The following is a 17,746-nucleotide window of genomic DNA, read 5'->3' as shown; positions in this document are numbered from 1 at the left end:
GAAAAAAAATTCTTCATACAGGAAAGGTTAATCGGACATGTTCTCTTAGTCTGGGTAATGTCAAACTCTGGAAATGAACCACAACGCTAACACAGCAGATAACACAACTGTCATGAATATGGAGCCCAACATCAATGATACCCACAACGGTTAACAACTGTAACAGTGGAACCCCTTTTTAAGACCTTGCTTTTTTCACATTTTCTGTTCATAGCCTCTCAAATTTTACCTCCATTTTAAGACTCCCTCTTTTTTCTGATCTGCTGAAGCAGCTTTTCTCAGATTTGTTGAGACTCTTAAAAGGGGGGCTGCACTGTAAAAGAGTGAGATCATGCGAACATGCTTTTGTTTTAAAAACTAAATTACATGTATATATATATTCATGAGATCTAAATGTTATGTGTAGTCTAATGTCAGTAGAATTACAGGTTTACTTTCAGTTTACGATGACATTCAAATTTCCTTTGATGTCTTAAAATGTTCTGCTTTTGCCATTTTAAGGAGAAACACCTCAAACTGGTTTTTAGTATCATGGAGCATGTGTGTTCAAAGTACAGCTCCCCCCAAAAGAAGAAATACCTCAGACAGTAGCACTAAAAACGTTCTACAGGTAATATCGCTGTTGCTCATACTGATCTTGAAGAAAATAACAGGTCTTTTCAGTAAGCCTGAGCTGCTCAAAACTCGTCAGAACGAAAAGGCCACAGTGTCTTCAGAGTGTCTTCAGTTGCGTACAACAACATGCACTTACATTCATGCACTTCTAGCACATGCAGCTCAAAACCTTCAGTAACAAGTGTGTGAGTCTCTTCAGTTGCCTAGCACCACATTTCACTCACTTTTAGCACCTTAATTGCTGAAATAAGTAGTAACAAGACAGAACAGTGTCTTATGTTGCCTAGCACAACATTTCACTCAGTTTTTGCACATTCATTGCTAAAAATAGTAAAATCCTCAGTAACAAGACAGTCCAGTTTCTTTAGTTACTTGACTTATAGTTTCACTTACATTTAGCACATCAGGACTACTGAGATTGAACGAGAGCAGGCCAAGGAAGAATACACGACAGCTATGGTACATCTAGCACAACACACACGTCTCAAGCGTTGGACAGTCACAGCCAAGCGTTACGCACACAGAAACCCTACCTGACGCTGCCCGTGACCCCGGCCGTTCTCGCCCTTCGACCCCCTAGGGGAGGGCGCGACAGGGGATCTGTTGGGGGTTAGGCGAGGTGAGTTGCCGTTTCGCTGAAGCGCAAGCTTCCCTGAAGGAGAGAATCGCAAAAAGCTGGCAGGTAAGCATTTGATGGAGGCTGATTTTTTAGCAGGTGTGAAATTGCCAAACATAAGCCTGGCCCCAGAGGGTGAGGGGGTCTTGTCTGGGGTGTAGAGATATTTGCGGCTATGCTGGGAGGGAGGGGTGGACCCGCGGTGGACTACCTTGCGGGTCAGACCCTGTCGCAGACTGACGATGCCTCGTGCCGTGTCCGGCGTCCCAGCGCTCGCCCGGGCCGCTTTCATGCTGACCGCTGCCGCCAGCCTGGATGTCTGGGGTTCAGAGAGAACAGGGGTCAGTGTTGGCATTGCAAAGGAAAGCAACAACAAGCAACAACAACAACAACAACAACAAGAGGCGAAGCCTTCAAGGCTCATGTAAGAAATCGACAAACAGTAACACAAACTCAATCACTCCGTCACACATACACACACACACACACACAGTAAGCATAGGTGACACTGTGCAAGAAAGCGAGACACTAGATCTAGATCTGTCTGTCTGCATGTAGCCTGTAACTTACAGGGACACGACTGCCAACTAGTCTCGGCCCGCTCAAAATAACAATGACCGAGACTTTCAGTAATTCCTTCGCGTGACGTCTAACCCTCTTACGCCATAATGTGACGTCTTCAAATGTTAAAGTTTCTACCACAGACATACACACGCACACACGCACAGACAGACAAAGTTACGATCGCATAGGCTACACTTACGTGAGCCAAAAATCACCGCACTATCATGCAAAGGTCTTTGAAGTAGGCAGACAGACAAACACTTTTGAAACTTCTTCTTCTTCAGCGTTCCAGGATTGTCTGGTTACGTGTGAGCTCGTTTGCCCATTTGGGTTCCCCACACTATGCTCTGAGAGCATAGTCAGCTTCACTCCGCTTTCGTTGAGTAGGCATGCTGAGTATTTTTGTGTTTCCATAACCCACCGAACTCTGACATGGATTACAGGATCTTTTCCGTGCGCACTTGGTCTTGTGCTTGCGTGTACACACGAAGGGGGTTAAGTCACTAAGCAGGTCTGCACATAAGTTGACCTGGGAGATCGGAAAAATCTCCACTCTTAACCCACCAGGCGGCAGCGTCCGGGATTCGAACTCACGACCTCCCGATTAGGAGGCCGACGTCTTACCACCACGCTACTGCGCCCGTCGAAACACTTTTGAAACAGATAATGCACTTTTGTAATGGGTTTGTCTGTCGGTCTACATCAAAGACCTTTGGGTCGACGTACTAGTAAATGTAACGTTATGTTTTGTCAATAATAAACGTTCCAATTACCTTCCATTCTTGTTTTTTTATTCTGAATTTTGGAACGTTGGCAGTCTATCTGTTTTTGGATTTTCACACACACACACACACACACACACACACACACACACACACCAATACCGTAGACAATGGAGTTGTGAATTCCATGAGCTCCTCGTTCACATTACTACCACTGCTGGAGGATTCAGGAGTGCTTTCCCTTGTCTGGTCATTTGTCACACCCTGCTCGGACGTAACTGGAGTACGCTGGCGGCTGTTAATTTCTTCTTCCAGGGCCGACTCGTCTCGTGCAAAGTTGAAAAAGTCAAGGTTGGGAGGCAGCAGATGAGACCCTGATGATAAAAAAAAACACATAGAGTCACGCACAGAAACACACAAAAACATGGAGGATTCAATGTAGAGAATAAACCATTACTCCTTAAATCCCCTTCCCCTCACGTCTGGTTTGTTGTTACAAAAGTTTGTACCCGTTTTATACTTTTTTTCTGTTGGTTTGGTGTTGCTGCTTTCTTTGGAGGAGTGGGGGGAGGGGTGGGGGAAGTGATGTCAAACATAAATTACAAACATTGTCAGCTGGTGAACAAATGCCAAAAAGTTCTGAAGGAAAGGAGCAAGAAACAGAATGAGATGTTACAATCCAACTTACACAAATCCTGAGAAAGCAAAATGACAATGAACTGAAAAATGCTTTGCTGTTCCTGTATTATTCAAATCCTGGCTAACCATGGCACATCTGTGGTGAATTTGTGACCAGTTGTCCAGGAAAATCTCACTCACATAAAAGTGCATGAAACTCATACATGGAATCGTCACAAAGGAGGAGAAGAAAGCTCTGACAGTCTGACTAACCCCTGAGACAAAGAAAGGTGAGGAAGTCTTCTGTTTTGGGCACCCTGTCAAGGAGACTGTGTGAAGCGTTCGCTGCTTTTTTACCAGGACTGTTGTTTGGTGTCGAGGGAAGCGAACAGCCCTGAGCAAACTTCCGCTGAGCATGAACTTTTCTGAAAAAATTAGAGTACATGTAGATCTCTGTTTACCTGCAGAGCACTATAAATACACAATGAAAACATACGTTACTTCTTCTTCTCCTTCTTCTTGGCGTTCGCAGAGGTTACACGATCAGTCCAGCACTGGTAACATACGTTACAAGCCAAGCACTTTTCATGCCTTCAGTGTACCTTGCAGGTGCACCATACACAACAGCATAGATAATAAGAGTAAGACAGAAACATACAGTCAAAGAGAAAAGCAACAGAAAGAAAGAGACAAATGTAACGGAGTGTCAAACCACACGGTTATATTTGGCGCTGCGAACAAGAATGGGACTTGACATGCAGGGGCGGACCTAGTTGTGGATAAGGGGGGGGTTCCAAATTGGAGCAGGGGTCCAGGGGCCGCTCAGGCCCCGGTGGGGTCCAGGGGCAAAGCCCCGGTTGGGGGTTTGGGGGACGAAGCCCCCCTGATGCTCAAGAAATTTTATTTATTTAGGTCAATCGGAGGCCTCTCCTGGAAGATAACAAGGTATCTATTCAGTAAATATGCGTGTACAAATATGTGCACCTTCTCGTCAGTTTCAAGCATGTTGCATTTGGAAGGAAAAAAAGCAAAAGCGCTTTATTTTTTTACTAAAAAAAAAAAACGGATGGGGGGCGGGGGGGGGTCCCGGGCACCCAGGAACCCCCCCCCCCCTAGGTCCGCCCCTGACATGGTATGACCAGGAATGGCGTAAAGCCACTGGTGCATTTCCGTGCTGCTCCTATCTCGTCGAACCTCAAATGGACTTGTCGCTTAAGGGGAGGTGGGCCAGTGCACTACCTTTTTTTTAATTTTGAATGTTTTATTGTGTCTGAATGTTATTTTATGAAAGAAATGAACAAATGATGACAAAGAATAGTCACTTTTTGTATTTTCGGTTGCTGGTTTTTGTTTTACGCGACAAAAACAGTCACAATACAGACAAAAGTGGAGTACAGGAGATACACGGATTTTCATCAGATGTGATTGTCACACTTCTAATTATTGTTTTATTTTATCCTTCTGGGTATGCTCTAGGGGATTACGAAGCAGATCTTGTTTATTATATTTATATTTGGGGTTAGGAACACTTCTTTGTTACAACTGTCAAACTTTAGGGTAACGCTTGCGAAATTATTTTTTGAAATAATCTGGATATGACTATAATAAAATTTCAGCAAAATCCCTTCGTAATCCCCCAGAATGTTATATTCTGCACAAACTACAAAAGAAAATATTGCTCTAGCTAAATTACAGCCAGAGAAATCGCGTAACCCAAGACGTAACCGTAGGCAAAATGGCTGAACTGAGAAAAACGACATTGAAGATTGAACACCACAGAAACACTATTGAAACAGACACACAAGGACAAAACTGTGTTATGAATGAACAGCTTAGTTTATTTGAATTGCAAACTACTTAGCCTTTAGCATTCCAGCAGAGAATTTATGCGTCCATCCCTTCTTTCCCTCTGTCAACCAGCATGGGGATACTGCCCCAGCGCTAAACGTGTATCAATGACCCGATTCTCGTTTGTATTTGCATGCGAGAATAACGGTATTTTTAACGGTAACTTACTTGAGCCAGAACGAGACTTATTTCCTTCCGTTATCTCGTCGATTTGTTGGTTTCCTCGAAGTTTTCTGCTTTTGTTTTTACATCGATACAGTACTTTGGTGCTTTGACAAGCAAGATGGAGGATGATGAGTTTGAAACTTTCGTTTGAGTTGTTTTTTGACAACAAATCGTACGTGGAATCTGAACGATTTACTGAGGAAGCTCTTCGCAATGAACTGTGTATCGCGGTGAAGAAAATGACACAGTTCGTCAAGACAGTGACGGAATTTACGAAAGTGCAGATTGATACAAACAGTTGCTGATCCAGTTTCGTTCGGGAAATGGCAGGCCCAGCAAACATTACCGATAATCTGACTGATGTTGGATACTTTCTCCTGTTTTTTTTTTTTTTTTTTGCGTAGCAAATGCTCAACTTGCTTGTCGAGGAGATACTGCACAGAAACTGACTCAAATTCAGCGCAAAGCAAGCCAGTGCCGAGACGTAAAAAGTGTGCTGCATGGCGTGTTCGGAAATGGCGACCTGTGGATCTGCGTGGAGATCAAAGCTTTCCTCTTTATCGGAAACACCGACAGAATCCAAACTTTGGCCTAGTACCAGCGGAACTACTTGTTGTTGCTAACCGAACTAATAAAGACATTGTCCTCTTTCTTATTTCGAGCCATTGTTATCGTATCAAAGGTTGTTTCTCAAGGAAAAATTCGCTTTCGGTTGTCACCGATCGTTTGATGTGTAACCAGGATGTTGTAAAACCGAGTGAACTTCGGGTGTTCCCGTCATGGCCGAGAGTCTCTTCGGTAGTTTCCGTATGCAAAATTCGTATGGATGTCGAGTACCTTCCAAATAAGGACATTTCCGTTCGATTACGATTGCTGCCTTTGCAACGGACAAGTGGCGGAGGGAATGGAACATTCATCAAAACACTGATGTCATGTTATAGGTCAAGAGCTGCTGCGCAGTTTCGTATGTCGTGAATGCACTGTTTTGCTGAGGACAAAGCCGTAACTAGCCTTTGAAATGAGACATTTTTTGGCGGGGGAATATCGACTACAGAAGACAATCAATGCCACACATGTTCACATTTTGTCTTTATTGACAGATAAATAGGACACTTTTGACAAAAACACCGACACACATGGATGATAGGTATGTTATGGAAACATAATCTGCTAAAATACCCAAAACAGTGTTTTGAACGATTTGGTCAATTTTGCACTGGCCCACCTGCCCTTAAGTAAGCGGGTCCTGGGTCCTGAACTTTGGGGACAAGTTCATTGAAACGGGGGCGAGTGCGTCACACTTCACAGCAGGCTCTGCGGTTGTCGGCCGTTGAAGAACGTGAGCTATTTATAGCTCGACGTTTCTCCTACGTTGCTGACACATGTATGTGAATTGTAGAGTTCTGTTTGTGATAGGGTTTGGCTGATGCTGTCTCCTTGTATGTTCTTGGGAACCTTTGTGTACACATAAAAAGTTTCTATAGGGCTAAGAAATTAGCTCTTAAATTCTCAATCCTGTTTGACTGGGCTTTGCCCCTATAAGTGATTGTTGTGTTCTGACACTCGGTTACACAAAGATCAAGTGAGAATGAAAAAGAGCTATGGTCGGAATGAGAAAGAAAGTGAACATAATATCAATGATGAACATTTCTGCATACAGACTCACTCTGTTTCAGCCAAGAATAGCGGTACAGACAGGCAGACATTAAAAAAAACTAACTTTTTGGAGCCATGGGATGACGGAACAGACGACACGACAGAGTCCTGGCTACTCTCATCCATGCTAGCACTGGGAATGCTGCCATGAACGCTGCCATGAATGCGAGCACAGTGCAAGCTGCTAGGGTTGATGTGTCGTGTGGACTTCCTCAGCTTCGGCATTTCTTTGCTCGCCTCATTATCTTCCTCGGGGAGCGGAGTTCTCGCACGTCGAGACTCTTGCAGTGAGGCGTACAGAGCTTTCTTCAGCTCCCTCTCTTCTTTCCGGGACAGTCCGACCGCGTCATCCTTCCACATTTCAAGCAAACAAACAAGGTCTTCAGGAAGGAAAGTTATATTGAGACTTCAACACAAAAAGGCCACACGTCACATAATGAAAAGATTTTTTCATGAACAGAATAAGTTTCCCTGCAATATATATCATACAATTTACATACTGTCGAAAAAGAAAAAAAAAAATCACTGATACTGATACAAACTTAAAGCAAACTACAAAAATAACACTGGAAAATCAGATTCATGCTATGAAAAAGCAAACTGCCTTACATCACTTTGGCTTTACGTTTGGATCAAATAGATGTGTAACACTAACAGCTCTAGTCAGCAATAACTTTCAAAAAACACACCATAAAATTAAAAGCCACCCGCCCCCCCGATGAATTTTCATGACAGGACAGATTCATCCTTCAGTACATACTACTGTTTTAGGTGCCACCAGACGACGAGGCCGGCGGGTCATGTGTAGCTCTGACTGCCGTGTACTTCTCTGTGTCACAGACTGTGTGCTTCTTCTGGAAACCATCCTGGCGGCTGGCCTTGGTGTCTGAAGAAAACAAAAACAATCATGTGTTACTGTTAGTGCTAGACACAAGGTTTAAAATCTCTAACTCCAGGATTGGCAATAGTGTGAACCAAATGGGAGAAGTCTCCAGAACTATCTCCCTGGAAGAGAGGTGCTCTCGCATGTACAGGAAAAAAGGTAAATATTTTCAGATTCATTCAGTCTGACAATGAAATGTCCACAGGGCAAAATCTGGGAACAGAGGGAATAAGTTTTGGCTGGGAACTCTTTGACTGTGTTTTCACTTTCAGATCTCATCTATCGCGGGTCGTAGAATGCTACTGAATAGACGCTGATACTAATAGCATGCAATTACAGCTGCTGCAATGCAATCTGTGCTTTTGGTCAAATTCTTCCCTAATTAATGCAACAAGCTGGAACTGCCATCCATCCTTTTTCAGTTAAGTAATTAGTTGGATATTTCACAAAACTTCTACAAGTCCTAATCAAACCATGGATAGAGGGTGAAAATGAAATGTCTAGAAATTAGAATGAACATGTATTCCAATGTCTCGTTTAGACTACAAAACACACTGGTCGGTTTGCTCTTCATCAGTGCTATATCCTGCACCTGAATTGCTTCAGTTTTCAAAAGGAATTCTAAATTTGAAGTTTCACATTTCTGGGTTCTTCCTGGTTTGATGCACGTGCAAACATACATCAAAGAATATGTGTCGTCTGGTTATAAAAATGGAAAGTAGATCCACGCACACATAAAAATCACATCAGATCTCTTGTGCTTTGACAAATAAGTAACAGTTAACACATAGCACGTGCATAATTACTGAGGCTACACATATGGACCTTTTGCTAAAAAGAACTGTGTCCACACCACCAAGGAAAGCCGTCTGGAAAATGTCAACAAGACCCCATGTGTGTGAAAGCTAGCTTTCCGGTGAGGTTCGACGCTTTGTTCTATAAAGGTAGTAAAAAGGATGACAGTAAATTATATAAACAGTACAACAGCATTTGAATAAAAACTGAAAAAGAATCTTTCTTACAAATATGAGAAAAAATAGACACCAGCATTATTCCTTCCTAAATTGTTAGTTGGTGCGGAGTTGCAATGCGTCTGCTACTGCGGCTGACAACATGGCGGACTACAGGCACCGGGAGCTCCTCTGTCAACTTTTCTTGTTTCTTTGCTGTCTTTTTGTTAGCTTTGAAGCTGCAAAGGACGATGAATTTTTTGAAGAGTTGTATATAAAGCCGTTCCACAGCGGCCACGTCTCTTTCTACTTCCAGTTTACCACAAAATGGAACATTTCTCTCCAGGATGCTGACAACTGTAAGATTTTGATTGTTCACAAACTAAAACATTTTGCAATCAATGAATCATCATCAGTTTCAAAAGCATGCTTTGCAGTGTCGTCCATCACATACCAATGAAACCACACCTCAAACACACACACATGCTTGGTAGTATCTTCCATCACATACCAATGAAACAACACCTCAAACACACACACACCAACTATTAATAATAATAATAATAATAATAATAAATAACTTTTCTATAGCGCGAGTCCCATCAATTGGCTCCAGGCGCTTTACAAATTCATTATGGAATAAACTAGCACAAATCAACAAGCATACAAAGCATACATTTAACCGAGACATAACACCAAGATCCCAAGCACTAAGCAAAACTTAGCGTACAATGTTAAAAGTACACACACACACACACACACACACACACACACACACACACACACACACACACGCACAGGCATGTACTCGTTGGCTTACAGATGATCATGAGAGGAAGTAATGTGGATTCACTGTAGTGTTAATAGATTCTTGACTGTTTCTTAAACCAGTTCAGCACTATCGCCTGTTCCCCAAGTCACTAGGAGATGTGCTGGCGACCTACAACGTCCAGGAGCTGCACCTGACGCAGACGCAGGGCAAGTGGCGCCATCAGTCCTGGGGATATCCTGTGGAAGACGCACCTGCAGGGGCCCAGCTGTGGGTCTGGTTCAAACCTACAGTCACTGAGTATGTTCTGTCACTCATATTTCCCTTCCTTTTTTGTCTCTGTGCATGTATGTGAATGTGTACGTATTGTGTGTGTGTCCCCAGGCCATCTTTGAACAACTTTTTATGTTCAATATTTCTATACTGTGTTATGGCATATCTGATTGAGGCAAGGTCAATTTTCTCAATCTGTGTAGAAGATGATCTTTTCAAAATACATGTAAAACCACAATAGCAAAATTGACCTCATTAGTCTAGATTGTCCCGGTGAGAGCATGTAACGGTGTATACATTCAGTGGTTGTGATTTTGTGTAGCTAATCTTTTATTTGCTTGTTTGTGTATCTGTTTATCAATTAATTAATGAATTTATTTCAGTGTGGACAAGACATGGAAAGATCTGGTTAACACATTGTCAGGACTGTTCTGCTCCTCTCTAAACTTTCTGGATGCGAAGGCAACCGTTGCTCCACGCTGGAGCTTCAGACCAAGGGGCATCTCTCCCAGTCCCAAAAATTATGCTGCCCAGTCTACGTATGTTCGTTACGGAGCTCTGCCTCGAGAAATTGTCTGCACAGAAAACCTTACTCCTTGGAAAAAGCTGCTGCCTTGTGATTCTAAGGTGAGGGAAAATCATATTCATTTTGTGCAACCGACAACTCTCTGCTGATATTAAGACTTTTAGTCTGAGATGATTGAGAAAATGGTGATACATGTATATACTATTATAAGGCCAAGAAAAAAAGTCAACGATTCCCATATCCGACAGACTCTATTTTTCCTCATGTCCCTAGAACCTTTTTTTCCCCTTCCCCCCAAAATATTTTGGGCCTTCTAATCAGAAACCAAGATTTTATAGGGGGGGGGGTTCGTTTAGCTTTTCGTATCTGTTAGTATTTATGATAAGGGCAAATAATACCCTTAGCATCAGTTGCAGTGTAGAAGTTTGAATCTGTTTTTTATCGCTGGTAAAATGTAATTTCCTGTATATATATATTTATATATATATATACGACTTGTGTCTGTCTGTGTGTGTGTGTGTGTCCGCGATGCACGCCCAAGGTTCTCGATGGATCTGTTTCAAATTTGGTGGGCATATTCAGGTAGACCCCGGACACAACCTGCTCGATGAGATATTTCAACACGTGCTCTCAGCGCGCAGCGCTGAACCGATTTTGGTTTTTCTCTGGATCCATTCCCAGTAACTCTTCCTTATCTTCTCCAGTGTTTTCAGCGTTTATCTCCCTTCCTTCGTGTGGCGTCAATCCATATTCCCGTTTCTATTTTTAGAAGGTCACTGTCGACAACGCTCAATCCATATTCCCGTTATACTATTTTTACTCTTCTCCAGTGTTTTGCGCGTTTATCTCCCTTCCTTCGTGCGGTGCGCCGGCAAAGCCGGCGTACACCCGGCAAAGGCGGGTCCCCGGCACAGCCGGGTATTTGGCTCGACTTCTTCCTGGCGAAGCCGTACCCGGCGAAGCGGGTATTCATCTAGTATATATATGTATGTGTTGTTTCAGTCAGATATTTGGTAAAATGTAATTTTCTATAGTATTACATGTATGTGCTGTTTCAGTCAGATATTTGGTTATCCAGTAAGGTCTCTAATATTATAAGTGTTTTAGGTCCTGACTTCCGGATTGAGATTTAATAATACATGTACATGTTGATGAATTCAGTGAAAAATATGGTGTGCTTTGTTTGCAGGCAGGGCTGTCTACACTGTTCAAGGCTGAAAAGCTCCATGACTCTTACTACCATTCCCTCGGCATGCACTTCAGGCCTGTCTGTGCTGTAAGTGGTTCTCGTTCCCCGTTACAGTTTATTCTTACAAGAGATGCAGTAAAACACTTCCAGGCTAGAAGCATAGAATAATGGAAGTTACTGGTCCAGTTTGCACACCTTATTTTTTTAACTTCCTGCAAGTCATCATAGTGACATATTGCATGTTAGTTGTTACCGTCTTCCTCGAATTTTACGGTCCAGTCCATTGATAAGTGTGGACTGTGCTGAAATGCTTCCAGGCTAGTTAGTAGCATATCAAAATGAAAGTTACTGGTCCAGTTTGCACACTTTATTTGTTTTACTTCCTGCAAGCTATCATAGTAACATATTGCATGTTACCTTCTTCTTCAAATTTTACGCTCCAGTTCATTGATAAGTGTGGATTGTGGTGTTTAATTATTTTTCTCTGTGACTACCTGTATATATATATATATATGACAACCACTTTTGGTCAGTCCCTTAGGTCATTGTTATAGACAGGTTTGACTGTAATATGTTACTCTGGAACTGGAAGTATATCCGCACAGAACTATGAAGAAAATATTGAATATATATATATGTATACATTTGACAATAAGTGTGACGTTGTGTGTCCACAGGACAGCAGCTGCAGTTCAGAAGCAGTGGAACTGACCCAGTCGCTGTCACTGGTGGTGGACGCTGTGGTCAACAACAATGGATACCAGAGTATGAGCCGCATTTCATACACTTATTCTGACGGGCGCAGTGGCCAGGTGGATAAGACGCCAGTCGACTAAGTGGAAGGTCGTGGGTTCCAATCCCGGCCACGCTTGTTGGGTTTAGGGTACAGATTTTTCCGATCTCCCAGGTCAAATTATGTGCAGACCTGGACGTGCCTTATCCCCCTTCGTGTAAACACGCAATCGCAAGACCAAGTTCACACGAAAAAGATCCTTTAATCCATGTCAGGTGTTGTTCTGTGTAGAGGGAACACTGGACTACAGAAAGTTTTCTGGGAAGGTATTTTAGGCATGTTGAGTGTTTGTTTTCATGATGTTTGAGACTGATTGAATGTGCAATTCATTGTTGTTTGAGACTGATTGACTGACCAGACTGACCATTTCTAATTGATTGTTTGCGCTGTGTGCAGACTGGGCGATGCGCAAGGTGTTCGGTCAGTCTCTGTCCTCACACTGCCCCCTGGCTACTCACAGCAAGATCTTTGTGGACACTTCCGACAATCAGGTGTGTGTGTTTTGTTGTTGCTTATTTCTCTTCTTCCTGCCCCTACCTCGGCCTCCAATAGCATTACAATTCTGAAGAGACGATAAACAATAACAACCAACCAACCTGCCCCTACCTCTTTTTTATTTGTGGACACTTCAGACAATAGGGTCAGTTCTTTTGTGTGTTTTTTTTCTTTTCTTCTTCCTGCCCCTACCTCCTCTTTCCTCTGTCCCTGTAACTCCACCCTGCTAGGATCTGAACGTGTTGAGGCTTCAGCATTGTGGATGTTTTGTCAAGATTAAGTTACACAACTGTTGACAGTTTTCGCTTCCATCACACATTAAACAGGTGTTGCGTTGTGAGAGGAAGGCAGTATTTATATGAACATTTGTTTGTTTGTTTTTAACATCTGTAATGTAATGCCTGCAGGATAAGGAACGTTTCACCATGTCACCGGCCCCGACTGAGGAACAAAGCAGCCAGCAGAGTACAGGTGTGCACAAGCTTGCTGTGTATGACATACCTGCGCAGGTGAAAGAGAGAAGGGTGCTGAATGTCGGTGCTAACTACAACGCCAAATTTGAGTATGGCGACATCACGTCTCCTCCTGTCTACGCACATAGATACATCACTGGTAGGTCTGACATTTTTATCTATGCTGCAAGGAAGAAGAAATCTTTTGGTGTTGTTTTGTAATCTTTACAATTGAGGCATGCGGTTGACTCTACTATACCTGAGGACTCATATTCACGAGACGCTTAAACATGTGGGCATGACATGGTTATCAATGAAATGCCTTATAAAGTCGTCCAAGGGAGATAAGATAAATACTTTAATAAAGCGCGCAGGAATCTTTGTTTTATAATCTTGTCTATTTTGGTATAATTTAGTTTGTATGTTTGTCCATCTCTGACCACTGTTGCATCAACACTAGTGTCTGTAAAGTGCACCAGCAAATACAAGTGAGTCATGCTGTCAGCAACGACTTCATGGTTTGTTTGTTCGTTCATGGGCTGAAACTCCCACGGCTTTTACGTGTATGACCGTTTTTACCCCGCCATTTAGGCAGCCATACGCCGCTTTCGGAGGAAGCATGCTGGGTATTTTCGTGTTTCTATAACCCACCGAACTCTGACATGGATTACAGGATCTTTTTCGTGCGCACTTGGTCTTGTGCTTGTGTGTACACACGGGGGTGTTCGGACACCGAGGAGAGTCTGCACACAAAGAAATAAATCTTTCGCCGAACGTGGGGACGAACTCACGCTGACAGCGGCCAACTGGATACAAATCCAGCGCGCTACCGACTGAGCTACATCCCCGCCCTACGACTTCATGGTGTTTTAGATGGAAAACTGCTATAAGACTGACGATGACAGAACTGGCACAGACTACAGTGGAACCCCCCTTTTAAGAACCACCCCCCCCCCCTCCTCCTCCCCAATTTAAGACTCCCTCCCTTTTAAGACCTTGTTCTCTCAGACTTTCTGTTCATAACCTCTATCAAATTTGCCCCCATTTTAAGACCCCCCTCCTTTCTAAAATCTCATTTTCTCAGATTTTTCGTGGTTTTAAAAGGGGGTTCCACTGTACAATATTTGTTTGCAAAAGATACAATGAGTGGTGTATGTTTCAGGCTACGGACTGGAGAAGGGAGGAGTGAGCTGTCTGATCTACAACACGCTGAACACACCAATGCCCATCTACTACATGGACACCCTGCCCTGGTTTACTCGCGCCTTCTTCAGGTCCGTCAACATTGACAACAAAGGCAGAGAAGTGCCCTGTAAGTTCGCTCTCCTGTGCTATCACACTCACACACACTTATATCCCTCTGCTTTTATGATAAGGCCAAAAAAAAAAAAAGGTCTGTTTACGGTAACATAGGCCCAAAAAATAGGGTCGGTAGGTCAGGATTTTTTTTTTTTTTTTTTTTTTTTCCAAAAAACCATATTTTTACGCTATTTTGCCAAAAAAACAAAAGATTTTTTTTTTTTTTTTTTTTCCCCCAAATGCCAAAAAAAGTCTAGGGTCGCGCGAAAAAAATAGGGTCGGTCGGGTTACCGTAAACAGACCTATTTTTTTTTTTTGGCCTAAAGAAACATCCCAGCAGAATTTGCTTCTGTTTGTGTGTACCGTACTTTCCGGGTGACAAGGCGCTTCGTTATCTAAGACGCACCCCCTTCTTTTTAAAAAAAATTGTAATCCAGTCACCCATTGGACGCAGGGGGCCGATAGGGCGCACCAAAATTGAAAAAGTATACCGGTAGTCGAAGAATGAAAATAAGCCGGCGAGATCAAAGCCAGGTCCATTGTTTATAGACACGACCTTCTTCCCAGGGGTCAATGACCCAGTTTTTGCCATGAGAGGTGGTTCCTGTCATATCTGAGAGAGGAAACACTTCCTGCTTCGGGGTCAGTGACCGCTCAGTGACCGAGTTTAACAGAGTCGAACTCTGTGTGTGCGGGGAGATCAAAGACATTGTGATAGCTGGGTGGCCTTGTTTATAGACACGACCTTCTTCCCAGGGGTCAATGACCCAGTTTTTGCCATGAGAGGTGGTTCCCCTGTCATATCTGAGAGAGGAAATACTTCCTGCACCGGGTCAGTGATCGGTCAGTGACCGAGTTTAACAGAGTGGAAATAATTATGTGTGCTCTGTGTGTGCGGCCAGATCAAAGGCAGGCATTGTGATAGCTGGGTGGCTTGAGAGCTCAGGAAACTTGGCCAGGGCAGTACCTAGTAGCTGAAACATGCATTATCACAAGTTGTTTGACTGGTACTCAGGCGGTCTCTTTGATTTTTTTCGTATTTCATACACGGATTAGACGCTTCGTTATACAAGACGCAGGGGTCGAACTCGAGGAAAAAAGTCGCGCCTTATGACCCGGAAAGTACGGTACTTGCATGTTATACACACATTTATTTCTAGACACCTAATACTTCTGGTGCACATGTTTTTTTACAGGGACAGTTTCATCTGTGCCTCCCTGTTTTGGCGTAATTAATGCTATTATGCTGTTGATAGAGATTCCTCTCAAGTAAGGTGGGAAGAACAATGTTAAGACATGAAGACAAGGCTCATAATTGTGGTTTTTGTTGTATAAAACTTGATAATGTGGGCATGCAAATGATTTGGCTGTGAGCTGTGTTAAATTTTTATTAGTTTGTGTCTTGTTTTGCAGACAAAGTGCACTATGTCCCTGGGAGAGACAGGGAGCGATCATATCACCTTGAGCTGTCCTTCACCTTGGCCCCAAGGTCAGTGACCAAGGTCAGCCTGCAGTTTGAGCGCGCCTTCCTGAAATGGACGGAGTACCCGCCCGATGCCAACCACGGATTTTACATCAACTCAGCAGTCATCTCCCTTCTGTTGCCGGCCGACAGAACTTTTGCTGTGCCCGTCCACAACACTTCCACTCTGCAGCAAATGTGAGTCCAGGTCTCATTTTATCTGCGCCAGCTGTAAAGCTGTAGCTGCTGTTAATTCATCAGGGTCTTTATTAATTGAAACAAGGTTAGAGATTATCGAACAGTAATGAGAAAGCACTCAGAAGTAAGAAAAGCTGGTAAAGGAGTGTGTGCGTTTTGATGTGGGTGAGGAGCAGAGTAATATTATCATAGCTAGTTGTTCTGTCCTTTTTTCTTTGGTCATGTTAGATATCTGAAGAAACTCATGCTATGTCTTTTAAGAGACTATCCATTTTGACTGGGAAGAGTTAGCCTTGACACATCACTAGTGCAATGGTGCTAATGTTAGTTTGCCATCTCCCCCTTTCATCCACATGTCTTTTGATCTCCCAAGATGAATACATTGTTTTTTTTATGTGCAATATCTTGCTGTAATTTACAAATCAGGTAATTACACACCCACTCCTACCTTTTGTTGCAGATTATCTGACGAGACGTCCACCAAATTCATACGACTGTACACAGAGTCTCTCCTTGTCTCCCTGCCGACGCCAGACTTCAGCATGCCCTATAACGTCATCTGCCTGGCGTGCACAGTGGTTGCCATAGCGTTCGGTTCCATACACAACCTAACCACACGGCGCTTCATTCTGCTGGATCCATCAAAGAAAAAGGGGCTGGTGGCCAAAATTAAAGGTTTTCTCCAGCGCTCCAAGCCAGAGGGTCGGAAAGAGGAAAGCAAGGGAGATGCCGATGATAAAGCAGAAACAGAGAGTGAGTCAGGTACGGGGGAAAACTCAATAGGGGATGGGGATTTAAGACAGCGGAAACAGTAAGTTTTCGGAGTGGGGGTAAGGCTTAAAAAAACTATCAAGAAATATCAAAAGGTGGGTGTAGTATGGATGGGTGGGTGGTTTTTTTTGGGTTTTTTTTTTTTTTTGGGGGGGGGGGGGTGTACACTGGGGCAAAGAGGTAGTTAGCGATGAAGAGTATTGAGGGGGCAAGGATCTTCCAAACCACAAGTAAGAAATTCATGTAATGTCACAGAAAAATTAGTTGTTGGGGGAGAGGGTGGGGTTTGGGGGGGGGAGGGGGGTAAGGGGAGGGGGTAATGGTACTGTATGCTGTGACCTATACTGTCAACTAGATCTAAAGGTTTCATCTCCAAATACAACATTTTGCCAAAGTGTGATTCTTCCGTGCAGAATGATGCCAAACAGTTTTTGTTTCAAGTTTCAGTCAACCGTAAAGATGAGAAAATAGATAGGCTTCAAAATTACAGGACTCTTGAATCGCTGTCTTCTCACTCCTTAGTTCAATGTACAGTAGTACATTTTTCTTTGGCACAAACCAGCATTAGTTTTGATAAGTGGTGTTGCACCCGCAATTTGTGTATATGAAATAACGTATGACAGTGTTACCAGTATGTGACAGGATAACTGAGAGACTTACCAGCAAAGATGAATGAGTGTGAGATGTATGATAGTTTGTTGCCCTGGGGTCAATAGACGATTTTCGGAAATAACTCCGTCGGGCTTGTGTGGGTTGTGGAAGAATGACCTTTTCTTGCAAAACCTGTTTCTGACACTCCCGTCGCTAGTGATTGGCCCCTCCAATGTTTGCCAGAGGTTTTGCAAGAAAAGGTCACTCTCCCACAACACATACAAACCTGAC

General features: G+C 43.2%; 2 protein-coding genes across 3 annotated transcripts in view; one reads left to right on the top strand and one right to left on the bottom strand.

The window, feature by feature from the left end:
* LOC138971381 (protein Jumonji-like) overlaps positions 1 to 8,612 on the bottom strand; it is a 60,186-nt gene extending 51,574 nt beyond the window's left edge. The window contains exons 1-6 of one of the 2 annotated variants that reach the window (XM_070344114.1): positions 8,513 to 8,612; positions 7,565 to 7,690; positions 6,869 to 7,155; positions 3,409 to 3,560; positions 2,680 to 2,891; positions 1,149 to 1,550 (exon numbers count right to left, since the gene is read on the bottom strand). In XM_070344114.1, coding sequence (XP_070200215.1) covers positions 1,149 to 1,550; positions 2,680 to 2,891; positions 3,409 to 3,560; positions 6,869 to 7,155; positions 7,565 to 7,669 — 1,158 coding nt within the window. In that variant the 5' untranslated portion in view covers positions 7,670 to 7,690; positions 8,513 to 8,612. The remainder of the gene's footprint in view (positions 1 to 1,148; positions 1,551 to 2,679; positions 2,892 to 3,408; positions 3,561 to 6,868; positions 7,156 to 7,564; positions 7,691 to 8,512) is intronic. The other variant, XM_070344119.1, reaches the window with a different exon arrangement.
* A 185-nt stretch (positions 8,613 to 8,797) lies between these two features.
* On the top strand, positions 8,798 to 16,961 carry LOC138971264 (GPI transamidase component PIG-T-like). Its single transcript, XM_070343974.1, has 10 exons — positions 8,798 to 8,996; positions 9,529 to 9,706; positions 10,063 to 10,306; positions 11,395 to 11,481; positions 12,072 to 12,159; positions 12,584 to 12,678; positions 13,090 to 13,294; positions 14,297 to 14,446; positions 15,847 to 16,093; positions 16,554 to 16,961. The coding sequence occupies exons 1-10, from the start codon at positions 8,801 to 8,803 to the stop codon at positions 16,906 to 16,908; spliced, it is 1,845 nt and encodes a 614-aa protein (XP_070200075.1). The 5' UTR covers positions 8,798 to 8,800; the 3' UTR covers positions 16,909 to 16,961.
* Positions 16,962 to 17,746: the final 785 nt, after the last annotated feature.

The sequence above is a fragment of the Littorina saxatilis genome, linkage group LG1 (genome assembly GCF_037325665.1).
Source record: "Littorina saxatilis isolate snail1 linkage group LG1, US_GU_Lsax_2.0, whole genome shotgun sequence".
Classification (NCBI taxonomy): domain Eukaryota; kingdom Metazoa; phylum Mollusca; class Gastropoda; order Littorinimorpha; family Littorinidae; genus Littorina; species Littorina saxatilis.
Note: the sequence above shows the minus strand (reverse complement) of the source record. Positions and strands in the feature narration are given on the sequence as shown.

Coding starts and splice junctions, on each gene's coding strand:
- LOC138971264 (XM_070343974.1), top strand. CDS start 8,801: ATGGCGGACTACAGGCACCGGGAGCTCCTCTGTCAACTTTTCTTGTTT. Junction 13,295..14,296: donor CGCACATAGATACATCACTG/GTAGGTCTGACA, acceptor TGTATGTTTCAG/GCTACGGACTGGAGAAGGGA. Junction 14,447..15,846: donor CAAAGGCAGAGAAGTGCCCT/GTAAGTTCGCTC, acceptor CTTGTTTTGCAG/ACAAAGTGCACTATGTCCCT.